General features: G+C 33.9%; 1 protein-coding gene across 2 annotated transcripts; it reads left to right on the top strand.

Moving 5' to 3' along the window:
• The first annotated feature begins 3155 nt into the window (after positions 1-3155).
• On the top strand, positions 3156-5983 carry LOC108197613 (deacetylvindoline O-acetyltransferase). Of its 2 annotated transcripts, XM_017365277.2 has the most exons (5): positions 3156-3396; positions 3471-3536; positions 3739-3862; positions 4006-4032; positions 4110-5983. In XM_017365277.2, exon 5 carries the CDS (start codon positions 4450-4452, stop codon positions 5818-5820), a length of 1371 nt encoding a protein of 456 aa, XP_017220766.2. In that variant the 5' UTR covers positions 3156-3396; positions 3471-3536; positions 3739-3862; positions 4006-4032; positions 4110-4449; the 3' UTR covers positions 5821-5983. The 2 variants fall into 2 exon arrangements, with proteins under 2 accessions (XP_017220766.2, XP_017220765.2); XM_017365276.2 differs by lacking the exon at positions 4006-4032.
• The last annotated feature ends 7535 nt before the right edge of the window (positions 5984-13518 follow it).

Below are 13518 nucleotides of genomic sequence, written 5' to 3' on the forward strand. Positions count from 1 at the left end.
TGCTTCACAGTTCATACTGGATCGCAGCCACAAAAATTTGATTATGACATGATTTAGGCCTACCTAAAGCAATCCACATCATGAAGGTGCTACCAGAATCACCAGTGTATTATATATAAACTTTGTCAAATATTTGTCACCACAGGAGAGTTGGTATTACCAGAACAACTTTTCATATATAAAAGGAACCAAATAAGTAGCCAAGTAGGTATGTGATCATCGCCTTCGATTAAGGATGATGTGGTTGGTACTTGGTATTCATATTCTACAAATTGAGTTATTTTCACCAAATAATTATTTGAGCTTCACCATTGCTAGCAACTTGTGCATAATCTAGTGACAAAGTTGATAGATTTCTAGATATATGAAAGTAACGTGAGAAAAATATGATATGTCAAAAACAATCATTCAGAGTGTCTTGACAGCCGGTTCAAATCATACGAACGTAATAACATATGTCTAGTGAAAAAAATTATAAAACGTGAAAAAATCTAAAAAATTTCTCGTAATCGTAACATCTTTATATGCATATAAAAGATTTAGAATCAAATTATTTATGGTTTTTTGTGAACATATGCTAAATGTATGTCAAAATCCGAACCTGCTTTCATATGCATGATAGAAATTTATGTGATTATCTAATAGGGTCGATAGATTATGTGAGACAATACTTTCACACAAATGATTGATAAGATTGATGGGTATATACAAAAGATTAGGTTTGGGTGGGCGGGAGCGGGACTGTTTTCTTATGATTGATAACTAGTGCTCCATGGACCGGTTTACAACCAGAGCATTCCCCACCCGTAAAGAGTTTTTATTTAATTTCTCAATTTGCAAATGGCTATTGTGCAAAAAAGGAAATTGGATATTTATTATTTTATGAAGCAATTGCAAATCGAAATGATTCTTCTTTTTGACGTAAATGTTGGTTTTGTTGTGACAAAAAAAAAAAAAAAAAATGTTGGTTTTGTTAATTAGCTAGACCAGCTCACAAAATATTAATAAATTGAACAGGAACATCCTCCTATGTAGAAATCTATCTCTCTCATTATACAGGGAGCAGTCCCGTTAACTTTTAAGGCCATCTCTAATGGCGTTAGCTATGATGGTCGGCTAAATTGGAACTGTAAGACATTATATAAAATTTGCTGAACCTATAAAACATTTTGTTTTGATGGTATTGGCTATATTGGTTGGCTATAATTTAAAAATAGTATGTTATTAATATTTGAATTGTTATAAATAGAATATATCACTTTAATATATAAGTGATGTGTAATCTTCCTACAAATGTTCTTACAGACCTCTAGCGGATCGACAAATATAACTATCATAGGAGGTTGACTATAATTATAGATAATATGTGGGTATGGTTGGAACGTGAATTTTTGAAGCCATCAACTATAATTTTTATTTTTCTTCATAATTGGAGATCTCTAATAAACAGCAAAAATATTATTCTCAAATCTCTAAACATATTATAACAAGTTTCACCTCTCGCCTCCGCAAACCCTAATTTCCCCTGCTCTGTCCCTTTCTTTGCTTAATAGCAGCGGGGGCTTCCACCGGATCTCTACCGGTGGAAAGCCCCAAAATTTTTTATTTCTCTTCTTTTGTGTTTGCTTTTTTCTTCCAATAAAACTTCTTTGGCATTTGTTTTTCCGGATCTAAGGATTCAAAACCTTTTCCGATTTGGCCTTCTTTTCTTAGATCTCAATTCCACAGAACTACGGATTTCTCGTTCTTCCCGGTGTTTTTATCCTTGAAAGTGGCCTAAGTTATCGTGTTTCTGTGAGTTTTGTTCCCCAGATCTAAGATTGACTTGGTTTAGCCAATATTTCATTTACGCATTTGGTTGTTAGGTTATCACGTTTGGTTTGGTTTTTTGTTGTCTCACCGTTTGTGTGAGTTTTGTTATTTTCTCATCGTTTGTGTGAGTATGATGTTTGATTTAGTAATAGAAATTGTCAAGGGATTGCATTCTCAGTCGATAGCTCAAACTGTTTGTAACGGAAGCGAAAGTGGCGAAGTTTGTGTAGATATCATCTTCAACAAATCACGTGATTTTATCTCCAAGATGAATGGATTAATCAGTGATTGTTTCTGTATTTTGTTTGTTCGACGCGACTGTTTATGTAGATGCCGTATGGCTTTTTATTATTGAATTAACTCATTTATAAGGAAAAAAAAAAAAAAACAAGTTTCAACTATCTTACCAAACGTAAATATCATTAAACAGAGACGGAAAAAAAGTTTAAATAAATCATTAGTTGTCATCTCTATTTCTAAGACGAGATTTAGACAATCAGTAACCGAGTTGATATTTGTTCATAATAGTTATCATTCTGAAAATATGTAACACATGATATATAATTGATAATAATAGGATTTTCAGAAAAAATAAATAAGAAAAAAAATATGAAAAAAATAAAAAACAATACGTATCATATGATATCCTATCAAAATCATATTTTTGGTTATTTTTCGATAAAGCGGTATTTACGTCGACAGAAGTAATAAAATGTGCTAGAACTTATTACAATTATAAAGTTAAAAAGACCCAAAATCACTATCTAACTGGGCTGGTGACCAACTTTCTTATATGGGCCTACGTTAATCGTTTCGAAGAAAAGTACATGTACATAGGTTGTTGTCCATGATTGTAGCCCATCCGTTAACAATGTCACGGGGCAATTGGAGGCTTGGAGCATGGTCCTGATCTGTTTTCAAATTATGGGAGGCACCAATTTTTTCTTATTTTCACTTTGTTTAAATTTTCTATATTTTTATTTATAAAACAAATTTTAACAAGTGCATTTAAGGTTGACGCAGACATCCTTTTTATCTATGTCCTTTTTAATGACAACTTTATTTGAGAATTCGCAGACTCCAAACTAGTAAAGGGCAAAGGGGGACACGTGTCCCCCCTAATTAAAAAAAAAAACAAAGAAATTACCGCTGTGATTTCGGAAAAAAAATATTAGTATCCCCTAAAAAATTTGAAAATTTAGGGGTGTTCCCGTGAATCTTAAAAGTTCAAGTAAGTTGCAGTGGTTTAATAAAATTATAAAGAACTAAAAGGTAATTTGTAAAAAATATTTATATTAAAAATATGAATAGATATAATTTAAAAACAAAGAATTAGTTAATTCATACAGTATGTTCTCTCAAGCTTGTGCCTGGCTACCCAGTAAGTACTCACCTTTTTATTAATCCAAATTACCCACCGATCAAATACAAACCGAATACAATCACTGAATAGTTAAATAGATATGTGCTTGAGGCTTCTGATGTGGAGCGCTGCGTTTTCTGTTCTTACCTGTCCGAGCTCCGCCTAATCCATGGATGTTTCTTCTTCTGCAGAGTAATTCCGGAATCTAAAGATTAAACAAAGTATGTTTATATTGTCATTGTGTGTCTAATTTATAGATATCTGTTGTGTTTATGCTTTAAATTCAAATTATTAGGTCATGGGTAGCAGCAGGCAGCAGCTGAAAAGGGGGAATTCTCAATTCTGTGATTACAAAATTAAGGTGTGTTTATTTTTCCCCTACTGTAACTTTGTAAGCTTTTGATTATCGTTAGTTGATACTTAAAATGTCAACCCTATATTTGTATATACCAGGCCAGGTTTTAATAAACATGTCTACTCAATAGTATGTTTCTGTATATATGTGTATAGCTATGTAATTTTTATTTAATTAATGCTAAGAGTGCTTATGTGTGTGATTTCAGGGGCAAGAGTTGTTGGCAGACACTCATTTTTGGTGTCCCCTCTAAGATTAGATCCTAGATCCACCCCTGCTCCAAACCATGAGATGCTTCTTGACTTGGAGAAATATGAATGAAATTTCTCAAGGTACATGGTGTTTGTAATATTTAAGTTTGATTTCTGGTTGGGTCGACCCGTCTAGTACACAAGTACTAGAATTGCAAGAACGAAATGGGAATACTGTTTTTAATAAAATTAGTATCAGTATCTCACCTTTTAGTAGTTTTTAGGGAAGAAGTCGGCAGCAGATGATTCAAGTGAGAACAATGAAAACATTGCAGAACTTTTAACTTTTGGAGATTTTTCATTTTCTGAACGTTGTATTGTTCTGCAGGAGAATAAATGAACAATAATGTTCTCATGTTTTCACGCTAAAAACTGTCGTGGAGTGCGACCCTAAGTCGAAGTTACTTGACATATGTGGATTTTCCAAGAGATCAGACCTTTCATGAATCATGCATTTTGTTTTTGGTATTTTTCATGCTAATTGTTATTTCAAATATGGTGCCTACAAAGTAATTACTTTCAAATTAAGCAGCTTAGACTCTTTGCTGTGACAACCTCGTCTTCTTTTTGATCATATGCTGCCTCATCTTGACCTCCCTATATAATGATCTGCCATTGTTAGCTTCTTTTCTCACATATACATCAAGTCACATTTGGCAAGTTAAACAATGGCATTTAGAGGATTGATGCGTTCTTTCTTTATTTTGAGAAGGCAGCTACATGTTATCTCAAGATCATCCACCACAATTAAACCAGCTTCTCCAACCCCCTCGAACCTCAAACGATACAACATTCCTTTACATGATCTCATGGTTCCAGAGGTTTATATCCCTTTCGTTTACTTCTATCCAAGCCACAACTCTGACCATAGTCAAAAATTGATCCCTGATAGTTCATCATTATCATATCAGCTGAAAAAGTCCTTATCAGAGACACTGTCTAAGTATTACCCTTTTGCCGGGAGGCTGTGTTCTGGAACCTACGTTGATTGTAACGATGAAGGTGTTCAATTTGTTGAAGCGCGGATAGGATGCAAGTTGGGGGAAGTTGTGCAGAAAGCTCCTGTCAGGGAAGAAGAAGAAGGTTTAGGCCATCTATTTCCGCCTTGCACAATTTGGAATCGAGTTACTGAAATGCATTCTGGTATTCTGATGCATGTTCAACTTAGCCATTTTACTTGCGGTGGAATAGCCATTGCTGTTACCCTGCATCACCATCTAGGCGACGCTCTTACTATCTTGTCGTTCCTAAGGTATTGGGCAAATTTGTCACTCCACTCGCGTGACCACCAGAAACTGTTACATCTTGTTCCGCAATTGGTATATGAGCTGATGCCTCCGTGTGATCATGGTGATTCCATTATAGATTTTCCCTTGGCAGATAAGAATTGGATTACTAAAGAGGTAACATTTCCCAACACGAACTTAGCTAAACTAAAGGCTGTCGTGGAAAATGAAGACAAGCTGGATGGCGTAGTAGAAGATCAGAAATACACCCGTAATGAGATTCTAACTGCTCTGCTTTATAGATGTTTTGTAGCAGCCGCAGCTGAAACTAATGCAGTAGCGGAGAATAAATCAGTTTTGTGCAGGGCTGTAAATGTGAGACGTATGCTGGATCCGCCACTGCCAGAGACAAGTGTGGGGAATTTTATTGTGGCGAATTTTGTTCCAACAAGCACGGAGAGTGAAACAAAGTACAGAACTTTGGTTGCACAAATGAGGAAACAGACGAGGCAGCTTAAAGGGCTAAAAAAATTGGATGCACATGAAGTGGCACCGATAGTACTTGAGTTCACTAAGAAAAACTACAAGTTTTACTCTATGAGCAGTATCTGTGGTTTCCCGGTATATGAGGCGATGGATTTCGGGTGGGGAAAGCCGATTAAGGCCACCATTGTGGACGCGTTCACGTTCAATGCTGTTAATATGATGGATACTGCAGATGATGGTGTAAGATGTCTTGTGGCTTTAGGAGAGCAAGACATGAAAAATTTTCTAGTGCAGAAAGAGCTGCTTGATTATGCTTCTTTAAAATAGTCTGTTGATGCACCATTAGTCTCAAATGAATAAAAGAGCTATTTGGTTGTGTTTCTTTTCATGATTGGGCTAAGAATTTGTTTTGCTAAGAATTTTGTTTGTGCAAATCACTACTAACATTTGAGAAATTCTTTATATTTCATTTCAAATTTTGGATTTTAAATGAGATGATTTCAGGTGTTATTTCAAATTCTCATTTTAATACTGATATTTGAACTTTTTTGTATATCCAAACATGTCAGTTGATCAAATTTAGGATTTCAAACCTTTTAGCATTGTGATGCTTGTCGATTTACACAACTGCAGCGGCCTCCAGACAGTAGATCCGGAAGTCGGGTCTTGGTTAGGAAAACAGAGCTTATGTTTTCGAAATTACCATGCTATGATTTGAGAAGGAGCTTATGTCCTGTTTTTCTTAGCTATTAAAACAAGGGGTTTTTTTCATAAATCTCCAAGAACTTAACTTTTTAAAAAAATTACAAAATTATAATTTTCTAGATAAAAAATAATAAACATAAATTTTTTAAAAAAAGTTTTTGAGGTTCTATTTATAACCATATCTACAACTAATTTCGCCATCATCAATATATTATAAATCATTATACTATATGATTATCATTGCAGATTTGGTGCCAGTAACCCTGATTTCGTATTACTGACTATCTGCTTACCAGCTGTAGTAAATTATCCCAATATTATCATAATGAATCTTTTCGTAGCAGAAAAATAGGATTCGGTTCTGAGACCATGTTAGATTAAACTATAAATGTTCTATGGAAGAGTCTGTTCTTTGTTTTTTCATTCTTGTCTGTTTGTTTATTGTTTATGAATAAGTATTTTTTTATTGTAGTGCATGTTTGTCAATAAACACATGTGATTGAACATGTGATCAGTGGTTCTATTATTGTAAAACTATTTGTGTTGCTTTTCTATGGAAGTACCCTTTAAGCAATGGTTATCCATAATAAGGTTAAGATTGAGCCATTTTTGTTCTACAGCTGAGTCTTGGCTGTTGTATTTTGGAGTTTGTGTCATTTGCCTTGCAGAGAAACAAAAAAATTATTTGCACCTCTTTGTAGCTTCTAGGGTTCAAATATTCCTATTTTAGCAGCAGTATCTTTATGTCATTGTCACTTTTCAAACTGTTAGAGTAAAATATGATAAAACCCTTCTCCTAGAATCCTGAGGTTTTAAGAAAATTGATCACTTAATATAATATCAAAGTTTAGTCTTGCAGGAGACTCGAGTTCGGCTCCCCTCATCGGCTGATTATATGGTTGTGGCTGGCATAAGATCGAATATAGCTATGCATTGAACTTGCTCCGTCGAGTGTGCTAACGATGTTATAATCATAAACTGCTTTCTCTTCTTTGCGGCCCCTCCTCAAAAGTTGACATAGTGCTTCACAGTTCATACAATCATTTCTCATATTCTGTGGATCGGAGCCACAAAATTTGATTATTACATGATTTAGGCCTACCCAAACCAATCCACATCATGAAGGTGCTACCAGAATCACCAGAGTATTATATAAACTTGTCAAATATTTGTCCCCACAGGAGAGTTGGTATTACCAGAACAACATTTCAAATATAAATCGGACCAAACAAGTAGTCAAGTAGGTATGTGATATCGCCTTTGATTGAGGATAGTGTGGTGGTTATTCTACAAATTGAGTTATTTTCACCAAATAATTATTTGAGCTGCACCATTGCTAGCAACTTGTGCATAATCTAGTGACAGAGTTGATAGATTTCTAGATATATGAAAGTAACGTGAGAATAATATGATACGTCAAAAACAATCATTCAGAGTGTTTTCGACAGTATGTTCAAATCATACGAACATAATAACATATGTTCAGCGGAAAAATTATAAGACGTGAACAATTCTAGAATGAGAAAATTTTCTGGTAACCATAACATCTTAATATGCATAAAAAATTAAGAACCAAATTATTTATAATTTTTTGTGAACATATGCTAAATGTATGTCAGAATCCGAACCTGCTTTCATAGACATAATAGAAATTTATGTGATTATCTAATAGGCTCAATAGATTATGTGAGACAATACTTTCACACAAATGATTGATAAGATTGATGGGTATGTACAAAAGATTAGGTTTGGGTGGGCGGGACTGTTTTCTCATGATTGATAACTAGTGTTCGATGGACCAGTTTACAACCGGAGCATTTCCCACCCGTAAAGAGTCTTTATTTAATTTCTCAATTTGCTAATGGCTATTGTGCAAAAAAAGAAATTGGATACTTTATTATTTTAGGAAGCAATTGCAAATCGAAATGATTCTCTTTTTTTTTTGACGTAATTGTTGGTTTTATTAATTCGCTAGATCGGCTTATAAAATATTCATAATTCAATAGGAATATTCCTCTCATGAAGAGCTCGACTTGGAAAAAATAAAAATAAAATTCTCTCACTGTACAATGAGCAGCCTCATTAACAGATAGTTTAATAGAATTTTAAATCTCTAAATATACTATCTAAACATACTTAGGACAAGTTCCAACTATCTTATCAAAGGTAGATAACTACATATCATTAAACAGAGATAATTGATATTACGATCTATAATTTTTTTATAATGATGTAATTGATGATAAGATGGTGATGGGTGATGTTGAATCATTGGTACATATATAGGAAGAGGTGTGGTATAATATATGATAAAATAGTTTAATATTAATAAATGAAATTTATTCGATTATTTACTCATTCTGAAAATGAGTCACATACTAATTTATCAAGAAATACATAACATGTCTTCAATAATTTCTTGCAAAAAATATATTTAGTTAGTTACCCATTCTTAAAATAGGTAAAATAGGTAACATGCAATACCTAACCGTGAATACGTAACAAATTTTCAGAAAATAAAAAAAAATATTTAAAATAATAAGAAAAAAAAACCGTAATATGTGATGTTCTATCAGAATCATATTCTGGTCATTCTCCAGTAAAGTGGTATTTAAGTCCACATGAGCAATAAAATGTGGTGGAACTTACAATTCTAATATTACCCTCATAGTAGCTTTTTGGAAGCAAATCTGGGTTGCAACCCTAGTTATGTGCGGACAAGTATTTTAGAGCATCTCCAATGTGAGGTGCCAACCAAAATTGCTAAACATGCTTATTCATCAAAAATATCAATATTTTATTTTCTCTTTCTTTTAAGTTACTTTTGGCACCTCTCTTATCAATATTCACTCCAATGGTTGGCAACTAAAGTTGTCAAAAATACTATAATTTTGTTTATCTAAAACTAGATAGGATATTATAGGCTTTTATGACAATAAATGAATTTTTCCCATTTTGGGAGGGTGCCAAAGGGTGCCAAAAATTGGCAACTTTGCTTGACACCCCTATCACTCCAATGGGTAGCCAAAAAGATTGTTATGCCATGTCATGCCACATGGCATTTTGGCACCTCTCTTGGCACCCCCATTGGAGATGCTCTTAGAAGCCCAGACTTTACTGAAAAGAGGAGCTAGATGGAGGATAGGAGATGGTCGAAGTATAGCGGTCACTGCTCAGCCATGGTTAACAGAGGTGGAGAATCCGTATATAGTTCCACAAAACACAGCTCTTGAAGGAATGTTGGTGCACCAGCTGTTTAGAGCAAACAGTAGAGCTTGGGCTGAGGACATTATAGAGGATTTATTTGTTGAGCGGGATAGAACAGCTATTACTGATATAGTGTTGAGTGGAAATCAGTATGCAGACACCAGATACTGGTTTTTCGAGCAGAATGGGAATTATTCTGTTAAAAGTGCGTACAATTTACTACAGAGAGATCATGGCAGATGGGATGGCTCTGTAGACAGTGAACTTTGGAAGAATCTCTGGAAGCTGCAAGTTCCGATGAAAGTGAAAGTGTTCTTGTGGAGAGCTCTAAATAGTTGTTTGCCAACAAAATGTAAGTTGCAGTCTAGAATGGTCCAGACAGATAATGTGTGTCCGCTCTGTGGGAGTGACATAGAGACCACAGATCATTGTCTTATACATTGCTTATTTGCAAAAAGTTGCTGGAACATAGTCTGCCCGGGTGTAATTTTTGACAGCTCAATAAACTTAGCCTCCTGGTTTCTTCTTGTAATGGATCATATGAAGGAGAAATTGTCAAAAATTAGTATGGTGTGTTGGAGCATTTGGAAAGCTCGAAACGATGTAGTTTGGAATAACAAAAGTATGCGAGCAGGTAACGTGGTGTCTTCTACAATTGCTTATCTTACACAGTGGGAAAGAGTTCAGAGTATGGGGAAGGTTACTTCCCATTTGCCAGTTGTCTCAACCGGTAGTATTGAACAATGGGCTAAACCAGATCCTGGTAGTGTTAAGGTCAATTGCGACGCTGCTTTATTCAAGAGAGCCGGACAGTATGGAGTGGGTTATATTGCACGGAACGACATAGGCGAGGTTTTATATGCAGCCAGTATTTGCTTTGTAGGCAGACCAGAGGTTCATCATGCTGAAGCGATTGGGATAAAAGAGTCGTTAAGCTGGATCAAGGCTAAGATTGACGGTGATGAAGATAGTGGTGATCCCAGGCCTCACCTGCGGTTTGTGGTCGAATCTGATAACCAGTGGGTAGTGAATGCAGTCCTGAAGCGAGAAATAATCTATTCACCATATGGTAGTGTAATAGATGAGTGTAGAAGCATTCTTGAGTCTTATAACAATATTAGTATTGTCTTTGTTAAGCGATCTGGGAATAAGGCGGCAGATTGTTTAGCTAGCATGTCTTATTCAAATCCAGGTTGTATTTTCAGAGGGGAACCTATTCCTCACGATCTCAGTTGTATCTTGGAAGAAGATTTAAAGTAATGATATTTGCTTTTGCCTTAAAAAAAAAAATTATAAGACCCGGCCAGAAGGCCCAGAATCACTATCTAACTGGGCCGGTGACTAAATTTCTTATATGGGCCTATGTCTAATCGTTTTCAGAAAAAAATACATGTTCATAGATTGTTATCCATGATTGTAGCCCATCCGTTAACAATGTCACGGACTCACGGGGCAGTTGGAGCCTGGAGGCCTGGACTTTGAAGCATGGTTGATGGTCCTGATCAGTTTTCAAATTATGGAGACACTAGTTTTTTTTTTTTTTTTTAATTTTCTATTTGTTTATATATTTTATATTTTTATTAATAAAATAAATTTTAGAAGTGTATTTAATGTTGATGTAGACATCCTTTTTATGTTTGACCTTTTTAATTTTTTGGAATGCGCCAAAAATTGACAACTTTATTTGATATTCCTGTGATTTTTGGAGCTGGAAGCAGGGTCATTAGTAATTCGGTTTTTCTATGGTGTGCCCATGGGCACATGCTAAGTGCGGAAAATTTTGTGCTTGAATCATTTTGATTGGCTCCTATCTCATGATAATGGTGGACCCCCCTGCAAATACACCAACCACACTAATCAAAATCTTCCAAATACAAAAATTTCCGCGTTTAGCATGTGCGCATGGGCACACATTAGCCAAACCGTTAATAATTTTCGGGCTAGTTTATTGCCAAAAACAGTAGAGACATTGCTTTGTGAATTGTGCTCAGAGTTGGTTAAAGACTCCAAAGATGCTTCAAGTGAGAACAGCCACTATATAGTGAAAAACTATAAAAATAGATCTTTATTATATTTTGATGAATACTCAAACTAATATTTTTACACATAATATAAAATACAAATCAAAAGTAAAGATGATTTGATTTTAATCCAAAATTTAGCGAAGTCCAAATTTGATCGGAATCAACCGTTTGAGTCAAAATTATGCAAAATTAAAGTTAATTTGGACCGAATTAGACATAATTTAAATCGCCACCCAAAAAAACTCTTCGGATCACTTTATCACACACAACCGACCAATTATCCGATTTATCGTGTTTGTTTGTGTGATCCGCATACTACCCAAACAATAAATTTTTTGATTTTGCATTCGAGCTAAAAATCGTTGAACAGAATTCACTGATAAACTTACATACAAATAATCGAGACCATAACTAATAATCAGAGCTTATCGTCCTAGAGCTAGAAGGTCTCAGCTAATTAGTGATGTTACACGTTTAACAGATGATGGGACAAGCAAATCATACATACAGCTCAGAAATCTCTGTACCACAAAACAATGAAAATATCGCATAAATAAATATTCAGGTAGCCTATATTCAAACTAAAGCATGTTAGGTTTGGTCCGCGTCTACAAAAAATTTAAAATTTATAATATAATAATAAAATCGATATGTGTAGATTTATGTGGAGCCGTTGTGGGTCTTCAGTCTTCACTCTTGCCAACACCGATCATTTGTTAATTTGTTGACAGCCTTTTGGTCAAGACATTGACCTGGTTTGCATGCTTATTGCAGGGGAAGGATGGATAAAAAAATAAAATGACAGAACTTATATAGTTAAATGCAGATTTTTATATTGTTTATTTATTAAAAATATATTTGCTGGACAGTATGTAAATAAAACGTTAAATGATTACATTTTCTAGGTGGAAGACACAACGCAATTATAAAATAAAATTTTCGATGTGACATTTGACATGTATATGAGAGTACAATTGACTTGAACAAATATGTTATACCTACTAAAATTTATATATGTAAATTAATTTTAGGAGCTGCAAGCTAGCATTTATCCCTATCATTTTTTTTTTGAATAAAGCATTTATCCCTATCATGTCATCTTGGTTTTTCTAATTTACGAGATATATAAATATTGGTCAAAGATAAGATATCTAGGTTTATTTATTCAAAAAATATGTATTATCGAATAAGTTAAAACATTTTTAATTATCTAGAATTCTTAGTTTAATTTGGATAGTCGATAGTATAAATAAAATTTATTAGAAAAAATACAAATGAATATATATTTTCAACTTTCCAATTTCATTGTAAAAAAATTAGTTATGATATGTTAATTATATTTATCAAAACCTTAAAAGTAATAAAATTTCATATCAACAAGGACATTTTCTTAATAACAAAAATTAATATTTTAATCAACATCGTTACTCATCCTAAGCCCTATCTGCTACTCGCTCGGTCCCTCTCATTTCTTATCAAATGGAAAAAAAATGGGTGAAGTGGTGGGACCCATTAATTTTTAATGTATAAAAAGAAGATAGTGGAGTAAAAGTAGTGTGAAAAAGAAAGAAAAGTAGAGAAGTGGTGGGACCTATTAACTATTTTTGGTAAGCTTTGAAATGTAAAGAATTGGATGGGACACCAAAAAGGAAAGTGTAAAGAAATGGGAGGGATGAGGGAGTACTAATGAATGCAAACTGTGATTATTCATATTTAAATCAAGTTACTCCCTTTATTTCATGTAAATATTATATGAATACATGTCCACTATTGATAACTAAAAATTGTTTCAAATTAGTTGTCTCGTTTCAACTTTCAATACAATGTACTCCCTCTGTCCCATAATAAGAGTCGCTTTGACTTTTGACACGTAGTTTGAGGTGTAAAAAAAACATACCTCTACATATTATTTTTCAAATTTTCTTTTTCTGAATAAAAATTTAACATCTATATTTTTATTTAGAAAAAGAAAATTTGAAAAATAATATGTAGAGATATGTTTTTTTACACCTCAAATTACGTGTTAAAAATCAAAACGACTCTTATTATGGGACAGAGGGAGTAGTTATCTTTGAGATGAAGTTTATAT

The sequence above is a fragment of the Daucus carota genome, chromosome 8, assembly GCF_001625215.2.
Source record: "Daucus carota subsp. sativus chromosome 8, DH1 v3.0, whole genome shotgun sequence".
NCBI classification, from domain to species: Eukaryota; Viridiplantae; Streptophyta; class Magnoliopsida; order Apiales; family Apiaceae; genus Daucus; species Daucus carota.

What these genes read in the sequence shown, in the direction of transcription:
- LOC108197613 (XM_017365277.2), top strand. Translation starts at nt 4,450, where the DNA reads ATGGCATTTAGAGGATTGATGCGTTCTTTCTTTATTTTGAGAAGGCAG.